Raw genomic sequence first — 22363 nt, forward strand, 5'->3', positions numbered from 1 at the left:
GTCTGAACCGGAAGAACGCTATTGAAAATTGGGTCGCCACGTCAAAATCCAAGATGGCCGCCACCATATATGTCTGAACCTTGTGAGTGGAATATCTTGAAAAATAAACGAACTACTAACTTCTAATCTGTTGTGTGGGTGTGTCTCCAACCCACTCGCAAATATTATCGACTCTTCCATGTTTTCTGCATCTTTCACTTTGTCAACTCACATCGCTTCCCTGACGGGGGACCTAGGCGTAACACTTGTTTTCCCTGTAGCTACCTCCTGTAGATTTATTTTGATCTTGCTCATCGGTTATATTCTCATAGGTTACATAATTATTTTGTATGATGCGTTAGTAATTGCCAGAATTTTTTTGATGTAATGTCAAGGCTTGAATACATATAAATCATGAAAACAGGAATGTGCATGATGGTTAGACGATCTAAAATTTAGAATTCAAACAATGTTGCTGCAACAATGCGTTTTTGGGGGCTGAAAATAATTCTGTTTTTGATGTCAGTTGCACCGTTTTTCTGTTGTTTTTTTTTGTTTTTGTTTTTGTTTGTTTTTAATGAATGGTCATCACAAGTAATGGAGTTTCAAGTTCTCTTCACACCTATTATTATTTATTCAAATCCGATTTCAATGCAAAGGCGATTATTGTATAGACGACTGCTTTAACTTGAGTGATAATGGGTTATTTGTGGGGCCATCTTTATTATTTATGCACATGGTGAGGGGGATATCCAGGTCTCAAGTGTAAATGGTGTATACATGGAGGACAGGTTGATCTTTGGTTTGGTAGGGTGCATATGAATCATGATTATATACCATTTCAAGGTACTTTTTTCTGAACTTCTCAACTTATTTTTAGTTCTATTTTTTCCATTAAAGCCCATCAATACAGTATATGGAAGTGGTGTATTTGAGAAAGACAAGGAAATTGTTGGCACAAAATTCCACAAATACCAAGGCAGACAGATTGGTTTGCGACAACATTAATAATGTAGAGCTACGTGAAACATCTACACTTCATGGAGAAAGGAAATGTGGAGAGCAAGAAAAACTACACAAATAAACATGTTGTTCGAGTAATTGATATTAAAGTACGCTGATGTTACTGTGCTGCATATTATGTATATGTAAGGCTCCTCCATGAGTGTGATGTATATGATGTATATGTAAGGTTCCTCCATGAGTGTGATGTATATGATGTGTATGTAAGGCTCCTCCATGAGTGTGCTGCATGTGCTGCATATGATGTGTATGAAAGGCTCCTCCATGAGTGTAATGTATACGATGTGTATGAAAGGCTCCTCCATGAGTGTGATGTATATGATGCGTATGTAAGGCTCCTTGTTACGGATTCATCACTTCCGTTGTTGTGGTTCTCATCCACTGTAAACATTTTTGGTTGCATGTACTATTATTGTTATCATTTAGGTCAAATAGAGATAGCTGTTTTCAAAAGGTAAAAAAAGTTAATGTTTTAAAAAGAAACCGGAAACCGGATCGGGAACCGGACGAGAAAAAAAGAGGAAGAAGAAGGAGGCGAAAGAGGCGGAGCAAGTGAGGTAGGAGAAGGAACCGAGCTGTTTGGAGGTCTGGAGCAAACGCTGGCGAACGAGGGTCACTAGCGAACTTTGGAACTTTGAGGTCGAAGGAACTGCCTGCAGAGCTCAGAGACAGGATTGTGTCGAAGCACAGATTTGGGGAAGCCTATGAAAGCCCGCTTGGAGTTTGCAAAAAAGCACATAAAGAACTCTCAGACTGTGAGAAACAAGATTCTGTGGACTTTCATGTGTCTTTCACTGAGGAGAGGCTTTCGTCTGGCCACTCTGCCATAAAACCCAGATCGGTGGAGTTTTGCAGTGATGGTTGTCCTTCTGGAAGTTCCTCCCATCTCCACACAGGATCTCTGGAGCTCAGCCAGAGTGACCATCGGGTTTTTGGTCACCTCTCTTACCAAGGCCCTTCTCCCCCGATTGCTCAGTTTGGCCGGGCGGACAGCTCTAGGAAGAGTCCTGGTTGTTCCAAACTTCTTCCATTTAAGAATTATGGAGGCCACTGTGCTCTTGGGAACCTTCAATGCAGCAGAAATTCATTCATTCATTCATATTCCCCAAATCTGTGCCTCGACACAGTCCTGTCTCTCAGCTCGGCAGGCAGTTCCTTCGACCTCATGGCTTGGTTTTTGCTCTGATATGCATTGTCAGCTGTGAGACCTTATATAGACAGGTGTGTGCCTTTCCAAATCATGTCCAATCAATTGAATTTACCACAGGTGGACTCCAATCAAGGTGTCGAAACATCTCAAAGATGATCAAGAGAAATGGGAGGCACCTGAGCTAAATTTCAAGTGTCATAGCAAAGGGTCTGAATACTTATGTCAATGTGATATTTCAGTTTTTTCTTTTTAATAAATGTGCAAGACTTTCCAAAAGCCTGTTTTGTCTTTGTCATCATGGGGTATTCAGTGTAGATTGATGAGGGAAAAAATGAATTTAAACGATTTCAGCATAAGGCTGCAACATAACAAAATGTGAAAAAAGTGAAGGGGTCTGAATACTTTCTGAATGCACTGTATGTAAGGCTGTTTAATTACTGTTGGTGAATTGTCAATCTTTTTTTTTTTTTGTGTGTTAAATGGTGAAAAGTTGTTAATATGTTGGAGTAAAAGTTTATAATTGAAAAAATCTGGACTTATTATTCAGCAGAGCTGAAGTTTTGTCGATAATCCAGCTGTTTTCTATTATAAGCTATTATTGTTTTAATTCAACTGGATTAATAACACCATCCTGCATTGATATATGTTAATATGTTGTTTTGTGGAATGCTTGCACTGGTGGTACTTTGTTTTCTTCATCCCCAGTATTGTGTGCCTACTTTCTGCTGTGACATCGGCGACTCAAGGCAATGTCTCGGTGAAAGTCAAAGGGCAGGAGGTGGCTTCATTCGGACCTTTCAACTATATGGTAATTGCGATTTTTAGAATTTTCTTCGCATCGTTTTGTGCGTTGAGGGGTGGTTGGGGCAGTCCAAGGTTTTGTATATGTGACAAATGAATCGGTGCATAATTCAAATTTCTCGGGTTTGTGGGGAAAAATCCTTTTATTGGTACTCATTGAATCAATTTATTGGTATTTAGGATGGTATTCATTAGCTAAGAAGCTGTAGGTTTATCTCGCAAAAAAAAAAAATACTCATATCTGGATCCGGATTCAGATCTTCACCAAAATCGAATCGATTCGTCCTTGTCACACTCCCAACCTGTCCACCAAATTTTGTCTAAATCCGTCGACAACATTTTGAGATATCCTGTACACACACAGACAGCGGTGAAAACATATCCTCCGTCCACCTTCAGTGGCGGAGGTAAAAAAATAAAAAAAAGACACTGATGTGCTCTTGGCGTTGCTTTTAGGATGAAACCAACAAACTGCAGGAGACAGAAGGGTAACATCATAATATTTAATAATCTACCATATAAAACATAATATAAAACATAATGTCAGTTTGCATGATTGCACAGATGTCTGTCCCCCTCAAGGGTAGGTTTTAAAGGCCAATTTTTTTAAACACAAATGTTGGTTCACGACAGCCTAGTTTTGAGGATAAAACAAACTCGAAGAACATTTTCCATAAAAGAGTAATTATGTCTCTTCTATTGGAATTGCAGACGGTGGCTTGCAAACCGAGCCTCAATGGTGGTGTACAGAAGCGTTTTTTTTTTATTTTTAAAAATAACAATAATTACAAGGCACAGAGGGAGGTGAAACTCGCTGCACGTGATGTGCAATGCGTGGAGAGTAAAACGAGTGTTCAGTTACATCTGTAGGATGTCTAATAAATAAAGAAGATATATATAGGTGCTTACACCTGATACGAGGCCGAGGCTTTAGAGTTTAGATGCTGGCACACTCACGAGGCTGTACTGTCGAATAAACTGTTCCAACCTGTCATATTGAACGGGCTTTCTAACCAATATTTAATAAACCCTAAACCCTAATGTCCACCTTAAGCATCATAATATTAATGAAATGTAGCAATAGATGATTTGCCCAAGATTACCAAATTAAATTCCTTAAGTACAAACGTTACAGCAATTCACCTATGCGTTAACTCACGACTCTCGATGTGGCAACTCAGCTTAATCAAGCGGTTCACACATGAAACCCAGCGGGTCATAAATGGGTGAAAGGATGGTGGAAAACACCACATGTCTTGTCACAAATAATGAAGCCAACACAAGCAGTCAGTCACGTTTAATAAGTCCTCAGAATGTGAATCCCCTAATCATCGAAGCATAGAATCACTCATCCCAACTCCTCTCTTCCTTGTGTGTGTGGTGATTTCAATTGTCAGCATGCAAATTGGCTGGGTGTTGGTACCTCTCTCACCAGCCATGACACTTCAGCAAAGGACTTCTGTGACTCCATGGGACTGACTCAATCTGTGAACCTTCCCACATGGATTTCTTCCAATGGCAAGACCTCCCTTCTGGACTTTGTGATGGCCACCATTCCTGCAAATGACTCCTCCTCTTTCTCTCCTTCAATTGGTTCATCTGATCATATGCTTATGAAAGTCAACATCTCTGACTATTCTCAAAGAGCTGTCCCAATGCCGGTGAGTCTGGCTGTTCACTCAGGCAGATTGGCAGGGATTGTACACAGCCATCTCTCTTCAGGACTGGTCTCCTATATCTACAGCCCTTGATGTTAACTCAGCCTGGGAATTCTTCCACAGAAACCTGCTCTCTCTCATGCACAGATTAATCCATCTCTTCTTCCCACCAATGGTACGCCAAATGATGTGGTGAGGCAGTTGCTCTGAAACAACTTGTCGTCTACTCTCAGGAGAGCCAGAAAACAACATGTGATCAACCTCAAGAATGAGCTTTCAAACTTGTCTCCCTCCTCTAAAACCTGGTGGCACCTTGGTAAGTCTGTCTCTGGATTATGCTGCCCTTCCATCCCTTCCCTCTCTTCAAATAGCACCACAGCCGACTCCACTCGTTAGAAAGCTGAATACCTCAATTCTGTGTTTGCTTTCAAATCTTGTGTCCCAACCCCTTACTCTTGGTACTAATCCTTCCCTGTTGTACCAAACTGATCCTGGACTCTTTTAAACCTGAGAAGGTAGAGAATCGTCTTTCAACCATCGACTCTGACTCTGCAACTGGGCCCGACGGCATCACCTCAGTGTCCTAAAAACCTGATCTGTTGCTCTTTCACATCCTCTCTCTATGCCCTTTTCACCTTTGGGTCAACCCTTTCCACCATTCATTTGGGCGAGGTCATCTTCCATCTGCTTTGAAATCCAACAACACCACTGCATCACATAAAAGGTGCAAAAACTGATCCCCTCAACTGCAGAGCTATCAACTTGCTTCAAATAATCAGCAAGGTCATGGAATCCATCATCGCAGTTGATATGAAATCCTTACTTTTCTCCAACACGAAAAGCTTCAGCATTATTGTCATTATGTTGTGTTTGTTTTCCTGTATATTAAAGTTCTGTAGTACTAGCCTGGTGTTGGTTTAGCGGTTAGGGTGCCGGCTTGGGATCCTCGGATCCTGGGTTCGAATCCCAGTCGATCGCTGAATTAACGCCAGGGGGGGTTGACTCAGCCTGTCATCCTTCCGAGGTCGGCAAATTGAGTACAAGCTAACTGGGATGAATGATCCTGGTGTGTACCCCGGTTTAGAATAGGTACACCGTATCCCTGCACATCGTAAGAGCGTGACCAAGGGTTGGCGTCAGGAAGGGCATCCGGCCATAAAAACATTGCCTCAAACAGGGAACCATGATTGTCATGGGGCCCGCAAGGCTAACCCCCGCTCTAGCAGGGAAAATGGCCTTAAAACGATCATTCATTCATTCATTCATTCATTCATTCATTCATTCAGTACCAAACATGTTTATTCTGGGAAAGTATATCCACATGTACATGATTATATGATGTGCATGTACATTTGCATGTCTTTAATCACCAAATTGAGGCAGAAATGTTCAACTTTATGAGCTGACAACTGTGTTCTCACTCACCAGTAACCGCTCTTGGAATGAGAGGCAGGTGAGATATTGATCATTGGGACGAATGTGGCTTTCACCGAGTCACTTGTATATGGGCTGGCGCGATGGCCAAGAGTTAAGCACACTCGTCTCTAAGCTGTCTAACCTGGGTTTGAATACTGGCCCAGCTATAAACTGTTTCACAGGCAGGGTGATTCATCAATGTGTGGTGCCGTCCATCGGATGAATGTTAAACTGCCTGTCCCGTCTGCCGGCATTAGTTGGAGGATGTTGAAGATGGCACTGTCTCTTTTATGAAGAGTAGGTGAGCTATTGCCGGCACCTTGACCAAATTGCTGCTCTCACAGAAGGCATCGTATTCGCCGCACATCCATGCCCTCAGCCAATTATGATGCCACGCAGCCTCGTGCTGCATACCGATGAAGAAGAAGAAGAAGATTGCTGTTGATATGACAGATTTAAATTGTATCACAAATAGTTTGCCTTCGCATCCTCACCTAATATCGTTTTGCATGCAAACTTTGAGTACCAGTTCACTGGTAATTCCCTGTTTGTCGTTGAAGGCGGCAAAAAGGGTTGGCGTCAGGAAGGGCATCCGGCCGTAAAACATTGCTTCAAAAAGGGGACCAAAAAAAACAAAAAAAAAACAACAACTACCACGGTCCCCGAAAAGGCCAACCCCCGCTTTGCGGGGAAAAATGGCCTCTAAACGGTGGGTTTTTTTTATGCAAACTCTGAGCTCATGAAAGAGCGAGGTGACAGATAGTAAAAAGCAACCAACTGACGGTTGGGCAGTGGGGGTACCGTTGAACGCAAGCAATGTTCTAAACTACCTCCAAGTAAGAGGTTTGGGAAAGGATTAATGGCCCCAATATATTCCATTATAATGGGGGAAAAAAGCAAAGCGTTGTACCCAGAATGTTTTGTTTTTAATCAGTGTTGTTTCATGGAAGTATGGCCTGTACATGTATCATGTGTAGGTCAAGGATATAAGGAGGCATCAATGTGCTGTTGCATGAATTAAAAGTTTATTGGTCAACGATTAACAAATGAACAGGACATTTACTGTATTTGATCTGAACAAATTACTACTGTACAAATTGGATTTGAACATGGATTCCCAACAGCATGAGCAAGTTCTCAGATGGGGACATTAAACATGGTAAGATTATGCATTATCGTGCCGCTAATATGTTATCCTCTCTTTTGGGGCTTTTTGTCACATTTATTCTATTGTAATTAGGCACCATACTGCAGTGCTGTGTCAACCATTCATGCAAATGTTCTGCATTGCTTAGATTTTGGTGTCATTACATTTGTGTAGGAACCAAAGCCTGAGATCATCTCACCTCAAAAGGGGCCAGTTGCAGGCGGCACGCAGCTGACAGTGAGTGGGACCAAGCTAAACGTTGGGATGCCTGCAGATGTGGAGGTTGAGGTTGGTGGAAATCCTTGCAGGTGAATTGCTCTGTTATACTTTATTCTATGGAGAAATAGAGTAGAATTATTTTGCAGTTAGTTGAGTGCAGTTGCCTATATACCCATGCAAGACTTGTCTTAATTGCATTCCTGCTCTTTCAACTTCCTCCTTGCAAACACTTATTTTTCATCCTCTGTCCTTTCAGTGTAGATCGTGTCACTGGCACACACATAATCTGCAAGACCACTCCATTCTCTGGTGAATCGTCCAATATGACAGTCAAAGTGATTTACAAGCCCAGAACAACCATCCCTCTGCCGGACTCTCAAGTCTTTCTCTTCACTCCAGACCCTGAAATTAGTGAGATGACACCCACAACTAGCTTTTTCAGGTACCACTTGGTTTTCATTCCTTATTTAACAGTTTTGATGATTCACCACAATGATGACATCTCTTCTCTACCATCTTCAGCCATGTTCAATGGTTAAATATGATTGTGGATTATGAATGATACTTTCGGTTAATAGGTTGATTTTGGAATAGGTTGACTGTTAAACCAACATCAGTCTTCCCGAGCACATAAGCCCACTCGTAATCAGTCACTTATCACAGATATAACACAGGCACCACAGGCACCACAGTCATGCCGGGAAATGAGAGAAGAAAACGAGGAAGAGGAAGAATACGAGGTGTGTTGTCGGCCTCTCGCTCACCATATGTAAGCTGGCAGTCTCTCGTTGGTCCAAAGAAGAAGGGGGGGGGGGGGGTGAGTGGGAGACTGATATGGTGTAATGTGGGGCCTTCCCCCAAGAGGTGTCGAGGGTGGATACCTTTGGCGTCAGATAAATGGCATTAGGTCCAACAATTCAGGAAGCTCTGGAAAGGCAAGTTGGTGCTTCATGCTGATGCTTGTGCATCCAAAGGGAATGAAGTAGAATGGAGATAGCAAGAGAAAGATCGTGTGATTCAGTTGCATGAAACTTTCTGCTGGTCTGCCTGGCACGGGATCTTGCTTGCTTTGCGCTTGTCTACCAGCTTGCTCCACAGAGTCACCAGTCTTCCACTTGTGGTGCAGATACCAGCCCGCTCTCCAACCACCAGGATGCTCCCGCAGATTCCCTGATGTGGGCGGAATCTGCCAACTGGTCCCTGTCTTCGTGTCTCACGCAGAATGTACAGTTTTGTTCCAAGCAAGGGTGTTGAGAGAGTTTATCGGCATTTCCTTGAGCCTTCCCGGCTTTATGGATCACATTATAATCGTGCTGCTGTAATTTCTCCAACCACTGTGCAATCTGGCCCTCAGGTAAGAACCATTGCAAGGACGAATGGTCTTTTCTAGCAGAAAATTTATATCCGTACAAGTAATGGTGAAAATGGTTCATGGCAAACAACATTGCCAATAACTCCTTGCGAATGACATAATTTCGCTCTGGCCTACCCGTGTCCTGATTGTAATACGTGATCACTATTACTACTCGCACCCCCCCCCACCCCCCCCCCCCCACCCCCCCTGTTCCTGAGATAAAGGTGCTCCCAACCGCTTCTGGCTTGCGTCAGTGTCCTGGGAAAAGGTCCCGTCATTGGTGGGGTAAGCTAAAACAAATGTGGATGTCAAACGCCCCTTCAACTAGAGGAAGGCATCATTGCACTCTTGTCCAGGTACACCTTGTCCACTTCTCCGTAAGCCGGTGAAGGGGCCTGGCCATCTCTGCTCCTATTATCGACACTTTGTGGTAAAATTTGCGGAGTCCCAAAAATCCCCGCACCTCTTTGATGTTATGAGGTACGGGCCACTCCTCCACCACCGTGATTTTACCCGGGTTAGTTTTCACCTCCACATGACCCAACACATGACCAAGATAGCCACCTCTTTTTTTTCTCTTTTTTTTTCTTTTTTTTTCTTTTTTTGTATACTGAATCGAGGCTCGTGAAAGAGCTAACATTTATTTCACAAACAAATCCATCAGACAAACAAAATATACAAAAAGAGGGAGCGGAGGACAAGATGGGGAGAGAAGGGGAAGCACACAACCACATCATTTGAGAGCAGGGAGAAGTGTGGGAGGGAGAGGGCTTGGGGGGAGGAGGCGTGGGAAGGGGGGGGGAGAGGTATAAAACACAAGGGGACCGAAATTAGCGGGGGTAGAAAATATCAAGGTTTTGGATGGGGGAAATGTCTTTTGCAAACAAAGTGCATTCACCGGAACACAATTTCAAACCCACCTGTCTGAGGCACAGAAACACCTGGTCAAAATTGGTTTTGACTTGGGTAAATGTTGTAACGTGCACCAGGACATCATCCAGGTACACCAGGCATGATTGCCATGGCATGCCGCCTCGTACACGCTCCAGCAATGTCTCAATGGTGGTGGTGGCGTTAGACAGAAAAACCAAAATGGCATCACAGTGAACCGATAGTCCCTTACCTGTGGAAAATGCCGTCATCTCTTTCCTTGCCTTATACATCTCCATTTGCCAATACCCACTCTTAAGGTTCATAGTTGAGAACCAATTCGAGCCCGCAACGACATTGAGGGTATCGTGAAGTCTAGGCAGGGAATAGGAGTCTGAGTGTCAGGTATTAAGCTGGCAATAGTCCACGCAGAAACGCATGGTCCCATCCTTCTTTTAACCAGCACATAAGGAATTTGAGGACTCGATGACACCTGCTTCAAGCATCTTTTCTACCTGCTCATCAGCTTCCTCCCTCTTGCTCCAGGGTAGCCATCAGGTGGGCTGATGAATAGGCCGGGCGCACCGATGTTTAACATCTCTCACGTGTGATTGGAACCACCTACGCACAGATTCGTCCATTTAATTGATCACTAACTTGGGTGTTTAATGGATCCTTCTCTGCAGACTACTGTAGTTAGACAGGAAACCACCAATGGTATATGAGAGCACAACTCTCATATATACAGTGCCTTCAGAAAGTATTCACACCCCTTGACTTTTTCATATTTTATTGTGTTGCATCCTGAACTTAAAATGGGTTAAATTGAGATTTTTTTTGTCACTGATCTACACATAATCCATCATGTGAAAGTGGATATTTTTTCTATTTTTTAGGAATTTTTACAAAATAATTAAAAATGAAAAGCTGAAATGTCTTGAGTCAATAAGTATTCAACCTCTTTGCTATAATTCTCCAAATTGAGCTCAGGTGCATCCAATTTCCTTCGATCATCCTTGAGATGTCTCTACAATTTGATTGGAGTCCACCTATGGCCAATTCAATTGATTGGACATGATTTAGAAATAAAAACACCTTTCTATACAAGGTTCCATAGTCAACGGTGCATGTCAGGGCAGAAACTCGACCAAGAAGTTTAAGTAACTGTCTCTAGAACTCAGATATAATTGTAAGGAGTCATAGATCAGGGTAAGGGTATAAAACAATTTCTAGAGTGTTAAAAGTTCCCAAGAGCACAGTGAGCATCAAGATCACGGTGAGTTCATTCGGAAATGGAAAGAATATGGAACTACCCAGGCTCTGCCTAGAGCTGGCTGTCCGACCAAACTGAGCAACCGGGCAAGAAGGACCTTGGTCAGCAAGGTGACCAAGAACCCAATCACCACTCTGACAGAACTACAGAGTTCCTTGGCTGTGATGGGAGAACCTGCAGGAAGGACAAAAGTCTCAGCAGCACTTCACAAATCTATGTGTTATAGGAGAGTGGCCAGATGGAAGCCAAGCCACGCCTGAGAATAAGGCACATGACAGCATGCCTGGAATTTGCAAAAAGGCATGTGAAAGACTGAGAGTATGACACAAAAGATTCTGTGGTCTGATGAGAAGAAAATGGAACTCTTTGGCTTGAATGCAAAGTGCTACGTCTGGAGGCAAGCACAGCTCATCACCCATTTAACATCATCCCTACCGTGAAGCATGGTGGTGCCAGAATCATGCTATGGGGATGCTTTTCAGCAGCAGTGACTGGGAAACTTGTATGGATAGAGGGAACAATGAATGGAGCCAATACAGGCAAATCCTTGAGGAGAACCTGCTTAAGAGTGCAAAAGACCTCAGACGGCGATGAACATTTACGTTCCAACAGGACAATGTCCGTAAGCACACAACCAAAGCAACACTGACAAGCCAAAGAAAGCTTCAGAACAAGAAAATGAAAGTACTTGAGCAGCCCAGCCAAAGCCCAGACTTGAATACCATTGATAATAATCTGTGGAAAGACTTGTAGATTGCTGTTCACCGACACTCCAAATCCAACTTGACAGAGCTTGAGCAAATCTGCAAGGAAGAATGTGAGAAACTCTGCAAATCTGGAAGTCCTATCAGTGTCCATGTGTTTTTTTTTTTTTACCTCTCCCACCCCCACCCCCCTTTACATGCCTCCTCCCCCAAGCCCTCTCCCTCCCACAGATCTCCCGATGTCCCTGCTCTCAAATGTTGTACTTGTGTGCTTCCCCCTCTCTCCTCATCTTGTCTCCCGCTCCCTTTATTTCGTCTTATTATATGTGTCCGTTTGTTTTTTGTTTGTTTTTTGTCATTAACGTTAGCTCTCACACGAGCCTCGATCCTGTATACAAAAAAAAAAAAAAACACCAGATGTGCAAAGCTGATATATACAGTCACGTGAAAAAGTAATTACACCCCATGTAAAGTTTTGACTTTTTCAACATATTTCAACATACAGCTATTTGATCTTCATTTCAACAATATTGATAGATAAAGGTGATATAATATAACAAATATTATGAAACATTTACATATTGTAGTCCATTGTATAATTTACTTAAACATAAATGCAAATTTCGCATGTGGAAAAAGTAAGTACACCCCTACATTTATCACTACTTCAAATACCTAAAATTAGAATCAGGTGCACCAGCTCAGATGCAAATGATTAGAACATCGTTGGAGAGGATCTTGGAGGAACCTGTCTTATTTAAACCTCAGACATTTAGTTTGGTTTGCTCTTTGTTGTTGAAGTGTGCGACGTCACCATGCCGAGATCAAAAGAGCTCTCTGAGGCCTTCAGAAAGAAGGTTATAGATGCCTACGAGTCTGGGAAGGGATTTAAAAAGATCTCCAAACAATTTGAAATCAATCATTCGACTGTCTTGAAGATCATCTACAAGTGGAGAAGATTCCAAACAACTGCCAACTTGTTCAGGCCAGGCCGCCCCAGCAAGTTCAGCCCGAGAGCAGACCGCAAGATGCTGAAAGAAGTCTAAGGACCCCAGAATGTCATCACGGGACCTACAGGTAGCTCTTGCCACTGTTGATGTCAAAGTGCACGAGTCCACCATTAGAAAGAGGCTGCACAAATTTGATCTACAGGGGAGGTGTGCCAGGAGGAAACCTTTGCTGTCCAGAAAGAACATCAGGGCAAGACTAAAGTTTGCCAATGAACACCTAGGCAAAGACCAGCACTTCTGGAACAATGTGCTCTGGGCAGATGAGTCAAAGGTAGAGCTATTTGGCCACAGTACCAGAAGACATGTTTGGCGAAACCAAAGACAGCATTTGACCACAAGAACCTGATACCAACTGTAAAGCATGGTGGTGGAAATATTATGGTTTGGGGCAGCTCACCATCATATAATCCACTATGAATTCTTCATTGTACCAGAGGGTGATTGAGGATAATGTGAGGCTTGAGGATAATCTATGGGAAAGTTGAAGCTCAACCGAAGGTGGACCTTGCAACATGACAATGACCCTAAACATACCAGTAAATCCACCAAGGAATGGCTGAAAAGAAAGAAATGGAGGGTTCTGGAATGGCAAAGTCAAAGCCCGGATGTAAATCCCATCGAGATGTTGTGGGGGGATTTGAAACGAGCTGTGCATGCAAGAAACCCCTCAAACATCGCACAGCTGAAAGAATTCTGCATGGAGGAGTGGGCAAAAATTTCTCCCAGTCGATGTCAGAGACTGGTAGACAGTTATAAGAAATGCCTACTTGAGGTTGTTTCTGCCAAAGGGGGCAATACCACCTATTAGAGACAAGGGTGTACTTACTTTTTCCACATGCGAAATTTGCATTTATGTTTATTTAAATTATACAATGGACTACAAAATGTAAATGTTTCATGATATTTGTTATATTATATCACCTTTATCTATCAATATTGTTGAAATGAAGATCAAATAGCTGTATGTTGAAATATGTTGAAAAAGTCAAAACTTTACATGGGGTGTACTTACTTTTTCACATGACTGTATGTACCCAAGAAGACTCGAAGTTGTAATCGCTGCCATAGGCACTTCTTCAAAGTATTGACTTCAACGAAGGGGGTTGAGTACTTATGTAAATTAGATATTCCTGTATTTCATTTGTAATTATTTTGTAAAAATGTATAAATAAATAAATAAATAATCCTTTTTGCCATTATGGGGCATTTTATGTGTAGATCAGTGACAAAAATAAATCTCAATTTAATCCATTTTACAACCTGATCCATTATTTTATTTTTTTAATGTTTTTTTTAACAAAAGAAAAAGTCAAAGGGTGGGAATACTTTCTAAAGGCACTGTATCATAGTTGTAACCATTCCATTTTTGCCTGGGTCTCCCTATTGTATGCTTATGATGTATTCAAATTTGTTTTCCATCACTTTCAGAACATTAGACAGTTCCAAATTTTTTGGGTGGGGGAGGGGAGAGAGGAGGAGAGGAGGAGGAATCAACTGGAATGGGTTATTTCTTCTTACATACCATCTTTGATTGATTGCTTTAACTCTGATTGTGATTACAAGATTAGCCAAAAAATCCCTTCGTTGCTTCAACCAATACAAAACAAAGCTTCTAGACTTTTAAATGTGCACTCATAATTTTATATTTCAGCTCTTTTTGTTCACTTGCACTGGATTCATGTACCTATCATTCCCTCTTCTCTTCCTTCTCTGAGTTATATTTTTGTCACTTTACCCCCAAGCAACATGATGTTTTGCATGACTGACCAGATGACTTTTTTCTTACAGTGGTGGACGTGAGATCACTGTAAAAGGCAGTCACTTAGACTCTGTCACTCATCCCATCATGCGAGCTGTCGTCTCAACTGTGCACCGCCGGCGGAGATCCCATCGCCATCAAACGCTCTCATCTGAGGTGTACATATTTTACAATTTATTATATATATTGTTACGGACTCGGCTTTAATGATTGTGGTTATGAGTATTGTTGAACGGCAACCTCATATATATATATATATATATATATATATATATATATATATATATATATATATATATATATATATATATATCGCTTTCTGACTTGATAGTTTACCTACTAAGTACTGGGTGATCTTTACGAACTTAAATTATTATTCTAAGGAATTATTTCACCGAAATATTTCACCAAAAGTCTATTAAAGCTCATTTCTGAATCTAATACATGGAAATCAAAATATAATATTGAGAACTGTTGTACATTTCCTATCATAGTACGAAAGTACCTGCAAGGTTGATGACGCAAAAAGGATGAGATGCCAATCACCAAAAATCTCAGCAGTGAGCAGAGGACAGGACTCAATTGAGGCTGACATCCAGTTCATCATGGACAATGTTGTTCGAAACTACTCTTCCATCCAATACTTTGCCGATCCCACGATGCTCCAATTGAACGTGAAAGACTCAAAGAGTCCCTACACATACAAGCTTGACACTATACTTCGGGCAGAGGTAAGCCAACTGTTTAAAACAGCACTGTCGTTTATATAAATATACTTCATGTACTGCTACGGGATTGTTGCTCACTCTGCAGAAAAGTTAATGAAAAGCACATTTCTAGTTTTAAACTCCAGGACTCCTTCCTGTATGAACAACTGCCAATCTATTTAATAGGTTTTTACGGCGTAGCCCGTAGGGCAAAGCCAGCCGTCTTGAACAGTGTTTGTCCGTATGCATGTATGCATGTATGTATGTATGTATTTGTCCCTCACAAACATACACCAATCAGAGCTGAGGGTCTGGTCACATGACAGGGGGTGATGTGATTACGTTTGTGATGTCATTACGGCATACAACGGCTGACTCCCCACACTGCCATTTTGATTCCTATGCCTTTCAGGCCGAACATATTGTCGAGCCTGTCATATGTCGCAATTACCATGCTCTGTCTTTACGTTTTTCATTCAGTGTGAAACACAAACAAACCGATTGTTAAAATGACCTTCAAATATCAAAAGCATAGGCCTTACGGGTCTTCCAACGACACGATGTATAGGCCTTAGGCTTCATACCTTCATGCCTCACCTTCAGGCCGCTTCGGACATATTAGCCCAGGTTTCTTAATACAGTAGTATCGTTTTCATAATGTTACTAATGATAATAATAATAATAATAATAATAATAATAATAACGTTAATAATAATAATAATATAATAAATAAAATATAATCATAACACAGTAATCCCTTTGTCGTGACTGCAAAGTTTCTGGATTGAAGCAGTGTATGGTTGGTTCATTGTTTACTCAAACCATATAGAATAAACCAGTGTCTCAATGCAATCTCTTCACTTCCATGGTGACAGAAGCTTGGAGACTTAGCACCTTGGCAAATTCCAGATTCTTCCTCAAACATACAGGGGGCACTCCATCAGTGCCACAGCTACATCCTCAGTAAATTGATGCCACCCACCTCCATGGGAATATGAAAAAAGGATGAAGCACATGCCTCTTACCCACTTATCCCTGAACCCAGAAAATATTTCTGACTTGTAGTTTATTCATAATAACCTCTTGTGTGGCATGCCTGCAGCCTACCATCCACCTCCTCTCCCTGCCCCCTTGCACACTCCAAAGTGCTGACAACTCCAGCTACAAACATGGATTATTTGCTGTCCTTCCACCTCATTTCTTTCTAATCTATGAAGATTGAAATTGCCAACAGTTGGCGTGAGGGTCAGCCTTCAAACTACAATTCATGCACCAAAGCCTTTTGTGAAACAGCTAGTCCTTGAGGACTACTTGTTTTTAGCGCCTGGAACGAAGTTCAGGGGAGCTTATGTGATGGCGCGTCGTCGGTCCGTAAACGCTTGCAACTTCTTCCCCAAAACTGCTGATGGAATTCTGACCAAGCTTGTCACAAATGATCTTTGGTATGTTGCAACTCATGTTTGTTCATGGCATGAAAAAAAAATCGAGTCTAAGGGGGTCTCCAAGGGTCAAAGTGGATCCAAGTTTGAACCCCAAAATAGAAATTTGCTTTTTCCTCTGAAACTACACACTATTTCGATGAAACTTGACCACAACCTTCACCACCCGTGATGTACCGAATGTTCACGGCATTAGAAAAATTGGGGTCTAAGTGGGTCTACTTGAGGGGGAGGATGCCCCCAAAATAGATATTTTTGTTTGTTTAAAGTCTTACGATTATGTTGGTATATGATTCCACATGCTGCTCTGTCTTCTAGCAACAATTGAAATTGGTTTAAAATACCGTAATACTGTTTAAAATACCTTTTGTCGGTGTAGAATACTGCTTCTTCCAGGTGAGCGCTCAGGGGTATTGCCCCAATTTTTGATTACTCTTTTCTCTCTGAAGTCTAAGTGACAGTCACTCTCGGTTCGGTTTGGTCATGCTTAGACTTCACCCTCAAACCTGTCCTTTTCCTCATGTTATTGTCAAAGTGTCTCTGGTGCTCTTTAGCGAGCCACATGGGTGCCCAGATGTATGATCGTTCAACAAGATAGATTGGCTTTGCCTGAAATCGATCTCCTTAACAACCTGATCCGTTGTCTCCTCAGATCTTGAAATCAGAAGTTCCTGGTTTTCCTTCCTCAACAAACTGCTTTTATTTACCAATTCATCAATTAATGTCTTCAAATGTCCTAATAATCATCCCAAACCGGGTGCACTGTGCGTATAATGCTCGGCAATCACCATAAAGTTGCAACCAGCAAACATCACAGGCAAACCACCCACAACCAGTGTGTTCCAGTGTCTGCAAAGTCAGTGCCAAACATCAACCTTCTATAATGTCAAACTTCTCTAGCCTCTCACCACCCTCAATATCCTCATGGTAGTTGGTCAAATCTGTCACCGGTACATGGTCCCCTTTGTACCATCACTCCATCCTTTAAGTCATGTTGGACATAGCCATTGAAAAGGCCAAATATCAAGATACTACCTTTACCATAAAGGCCTAGGTCCCAAATTCCTACCTTTCCAATCCACCCTTTTCCCATTCCAATTGGTCCCTGAAGCATGTGGCATTCTATTCTACTAAGGTTGAGAAGTTCTTTGTCAGTCTTGCCACCATCTCTGCAATTCCATTAGATATTATTGGTCCTGTAATTCACAGACTGCTTCGACCCAATCCTTCGTCTTTACTTATTCTTCAGGAAGTACTTCTTACATAATCACCTGCTTTCATCTTGGTAAGTTGCCAGAATCACCTCCATTCACAAGAAGGCTTCCAAGTCTACTCCACAACAATAAAGACAGGTCAACCTTCATCATAAGCAAAGTGATGGAGTCACGTTGCTGTAGATGTCGGTCATCATCTCTTCTCATATTCTAATATTTGAACATCGGTTTGGCTTGTATCGGGATATTCTACGTTGGACTTGTTGCTTCTCTCTACTGTGTGGATGGATGTTCTAAATCTCAAATGAGAGGTGAGGGTCATATCTCTGGACATCTCTCAAACTTTTGATACTGCCTGGCACCATCCACCTACCCTTACTTTCCAGCTGTGTGCCGATGGTATTCAGCATGTGCTTCTTGAATGGTGATCCAATTTTTCTTCCCGAGCAGAAACTGTCGGTCTCTTTATGGTATTCGGTCTGGTGAATGTTCTCTCGAGACTAATGTGTTGCAAAACTCTGTTTTCGGACAATCCTTATTCTTGGTCGACATGGTTATGGTTACCTGTATTTTGTTGATGGCTCTTCCTTGTACACGATACTTATGAGAGGTAGGCTTCCGTTTCATTTTTATCTGCAGTTCTGGAAAACATCACTGATCAATGATCATATACTTAGAACATGTCTTTGAAGTGTTACTTTGTACCTTGCTAAGGATCAGCTGTTAAACCTCTCAGTTAATTTATCTAGCTAACCCACGTGAGAGGTACAGTCCCTGGAGCTCATCATCCCAGACACCATGTCATAACTTGTCTTGAGCGTATTCTGTCTCCAAACTGGCCTCTCGGCCTGACCAATGCTTTGGTATTTGTATTCTCCACAGTCAAGTCAATTCTGAGCTAGATAGAGCTCATTATGGTCCACAAGGCCATCATCCGAAGTAACATGGTGTATTTCTTCCTCCTCTTGGGCTGGTGAGGCTGCTTTCCTTACTCGAGGCGATTGTGTCCAATCATTCCTGCATAATTGACATCTCCTGGCCAGAGGACACGTCTTGGGGTCTGCTCCTTGCCCACCACAGGGAAATTTTGTGGATTATCAATTTGTAATGTAGCAACTCCTACAATGGTGATTGTTGCCACCTTGTGTCCACACTGTTCCTGCCTGTATATAGTATTTTTCTACTCTAGCCAATCTTTCTCATTTGTACAACTACTTCTGCTCTCTCTCTTTTACGTACAAAGCTGCCCCCAGGCCACATGCATTCTTTCAGAGAGAACAATAGAGTAAATCAAAAGGATGGTTCTTGAGGTATGCTATGACCACCGTGGGAAACGAGGAAAAGCTGACATTTTGGGTGTTAACCCTTTGTCAGAGCAAGAGAAAAGTTATCCTTGCTTCCCACGGTGGTTTGCATACCTCAATCAGTCCTGTTATTCCATTGGTCTACCTGTTTGCCAACAGAGATAAACACTAACCTTCACTAGTAAGACTAGTTATTCATTCTGCATTCTTCCAGAAACCCATACCATTCCCAAGTATAAGCTGAATGCTCACCTGCATTCCTCATCATGCTCTTCTTTCCTCTGTGGAACCAACTCTCCCCACTCTCCCCATGTCTTTTGTCTTGTGCTATTCCCATGCTGTCCATAATCTTTCAAGAGTGCTGTTCATAATCACTTCAGGCCTTTTCTCACACCTAACCCTCCTCTCTTCTACTCATGATGATCATCTGATCCCCATCTTCCTCTTTTTGGCCCTTGCTTCCCCACCTCCCCCCCACTCGCCCACCGACAGTCGCAGACTGGGGACATTAATATGAGCTCCGACCGATCATCTGTCCACGCACTTGTGTGTGCATGATATTTCAAAAACCACGTAACATTTAGCTTTCATATTGCAGATGTCTTTTCCTCATGACATGATCTCAACTTGATTTGATCATGACTATAATTGGCGGAATTATGTTACCATAGCAACTATCTCGGTAACTTGGCTTGTGCACGTGACATTTCAAAAACCAATGAAGATTTAGCTTTCATATTGCACAGATATATTCCTCATACCACCCAAAAGACGGGGGGCATAGACTATCAGCTCCTTGTTCTCTTCCTGTTACTCAACTACTCGCTTGCATTGTGTCCATGCATTCTCTGTTTGCTTGCTCCCCTTTTCCTGTTTGTTTGTGAACTGCTGTCCTATGTCATTTTGCTCCTCCATGAGCTGAGACTTCTGGATAAAATATATTTTTGCTGACAGTCACATTGACCATTCAGTCGGATTACAATAAGCCTTTAATTTCTGAAACTTGCTTTCAAAAACCCTTCAGGTCTGTATAAGTACGATGTGCTGATTCCAATGGACTGATTAATCTGAATCAGCCGGTGGCTATACTGCTATTTTATTTTGGCAAATATTAACCCATTGACCCAATTTACGATCATAAATGGCCTACAACCTTTACTCTTGTTAAACAGCTATAGATTGTCTCTTGCGATGAGAAATTGGTGTTCGTTTCCACATGTTTGATGCTGTTGAAGCCCAATTTGCCAACCTGCTGACTTATTCAACATTGAGATACCTCGCTGCTCCCGTCCTCACTTTGTGTAAATCGGGGTCGCGCTGCTTACTGTGGGGTAGGAGTGGGTGTTGTGGGAAATTCCACCACTAGCATGTTGGTAGTACAGTTTCTGTTAACATTGACTTGTAATTTTCCTTTTAACAAACTGTCAGGTATTTCTGAAATTTAATTTTCTGAAATTTCTGAAATTTAATTTTCTGAAATTTCTTTAATTTCTGAAACTTGCTTTCAAACTTGTCTGGTTCATGTCTGTCCATCAGACCATTTGGAAAATCGACAAAGTGAAAGCAATTCATTTTCTTTGTTATATTCCTGGGAAAACCACAGAAAACCATGTTTTTCCTGGGAAAACCACATTTCAAATCTGGCCTCCAAAGCCAGTCGCCGACTGGGCATCCTCCATCGTGCAAAGTCCTTCCTTGGCACACCTGAGCTCCTCACCAAATACAAGGCTTTCATCCGCAGCTCAATGGAATACTGCTCTCCCCTCTGGGCTGGTGCTCCTGCCTCACACCGAGCTCGTCTTCACGCTGTTGAAACCAAAGCATTCAGAATCATTGGAATCTCCCGCGATGAAGCTAACTCCAAGGGCCTTTCACTCACTCACCGCTGGCAGGTTGGTGGTCTTTCCTTCTTCTACCGACTCCTCTCTGGCCTTGCCCCCCCCAGCTCTCTCTGGGCTCTGTCCCGCAAATATTCCTACAGGTCGCACAAGATCTGCCTGCAACCCTCTTATGGTTAAACTGCCAAAATCAAGACACTCTGCTCACCTTCACTCCTTCATTCCTCTTTTCTCCCGCCTCTGGAACAAACTCCCTCACTCTCTTCAATCCCACTCCACCCTCCAGGTCTTTAAAACAGCTGTTCACCACCATCTCTTATCTTCCCCCATCCAAAACCTTGATCTTTTCTACCCCCGATAATTTCACCCCAAATCCACTTTTTTGAAATATCAACTTCTGTCCTGGAAGTCCTTGGTGTCCTTGTGTTTTATACTTCTCCCACCACCCCCCCCCCCCTCCCACGCCTCCTCCCCCCAAGCCCTCTCCCTCCCACACATCTCCCTGCTCTCAAATGTTGTGTTTGTGTGCTTCCCCTCCTCTCCCCATCTTGTCTTCCGCTCCCTCTTTTTATATATTTTGTTTGTCTGGTTGATTTGTTTGTGAAGTAAATGTTAGCTCTTTCACGAGCCTCGATTCAGTATACAAAAAAAAAAAAATTATGTGCTGAAAGATGGAAATCAGTTCCACTTTTTAATGTATCCGTAGCAACGGTAAGGCCACTTGTTCAATATATTGTGTTTTTGATTGATAACTGCTGTGCACCATTGTAATTTTGACATTGGACATGCGTTGTGCATTCCTCAGGGTCAGAATCTGGAAAGGGCAATGAGTAAGGAGGAGGTACAAGCATGGTTGGGTAACATTCCCTGCCCTGTAACCACTCTGATAGACAATTACCTGTACTGCAATCCAGAGTCTGACAGTGAATACCCCAAGAAACCTGTAAATTTCACGGTGAGAGAGTTTATCCAAAGTTATTTCGCAAATGATAAGAAGCACAATGGCTCCAGTCATTACCATATGCAATGCTTTGCATCAATGCCTATAACCTACAGTAATAATTGCAGCTTTTGTGATCTAAAGGTGACACAATCTTCGGTCAACCACTAGTTTTCACCAGGATTGTGCAATGTTGATCTTGTCTCGCATGCAATGTGGTGGAGCGAAGGTGGGTGATTATCTCAAGAAAGGAAAATGGTTGTTAACAAGATTAGAAGATGAAGGAATATAATTTGTGGGAACTGTTGTACACTTTTCTAGGTGGTCATGGGAAACCTGAAATTCAACCTTGGCCCAGTGGAGTATGAGAATGCACCTGCAATGAAGCTCAAACACAAGATTGCATTGGCCATCGGTGCTGTGGTTCTTGCTTTGTCCGTCATCACCATTATATACATATACAGGTGCAGTTAAGGTCCAAGCCAGGCCTTTTCTTTTTCTAATATTACCCCGCCCACACGAAGCAAAAAGCAGGGTTAAGCAATTGGTTCATGTCTG

The 22363-nt window shown here is 42.3% G+C and overlaps 1 protein-coding gene across 7 annotated transcripts in view; it reads left to right on the plus strand.

Moving 5' to 3' along the window:
* LOC137439651 (plexin-B1) overlaps window positions 1-22363 on the plus strand; it is a 275900-nt gene that overhangs the window by 208388 nt on the left and 45149 nt on the right. For all 7 annotated transcript variants that reach the window (XM_078768394.1, XM_068135623.2, XM_078768386.1 and 4 more), the window contains 7 exons: window positions 2858-2960; window positions 7349-7482; window positions 7650-7835; window positions 14393-14519; window positions 14858-15094; window positions 21671-21820; window positions 22127-22269. In XM_078768394.1, the coding sequence (XP_078624520.1) occupies window positions 2858-2960; window positions 7349-7482; window positions 7650-7835; window positions 14393-14519; window positions 14858-15094; window positions 21671-21820; window positions 22127-22269 (1080 nt within the window). The remainder of the gene's footprint in view (window positions 1-2857; window positions 2961-7348; window positions 7483-7649; window positions 7836-14392; window positions 14520-14857; window positions 15095-21670; window positions 21821-22126; window positions 22270-22363) is intronic.

The sequence above is a fragment of the Myxine glutinosa genome, chromosome 1, assembly GCF_964187855.1.
Source record: "Myxine glutinosa chromosome 1, kmMyxGlut1.1, whole genome shotgun sequence".
NCBI lineage: Eukaryota > Metazoa > Chordata > Myxini > Myxiniformes > Myxinidae > Myxine > Myxine glutinosa.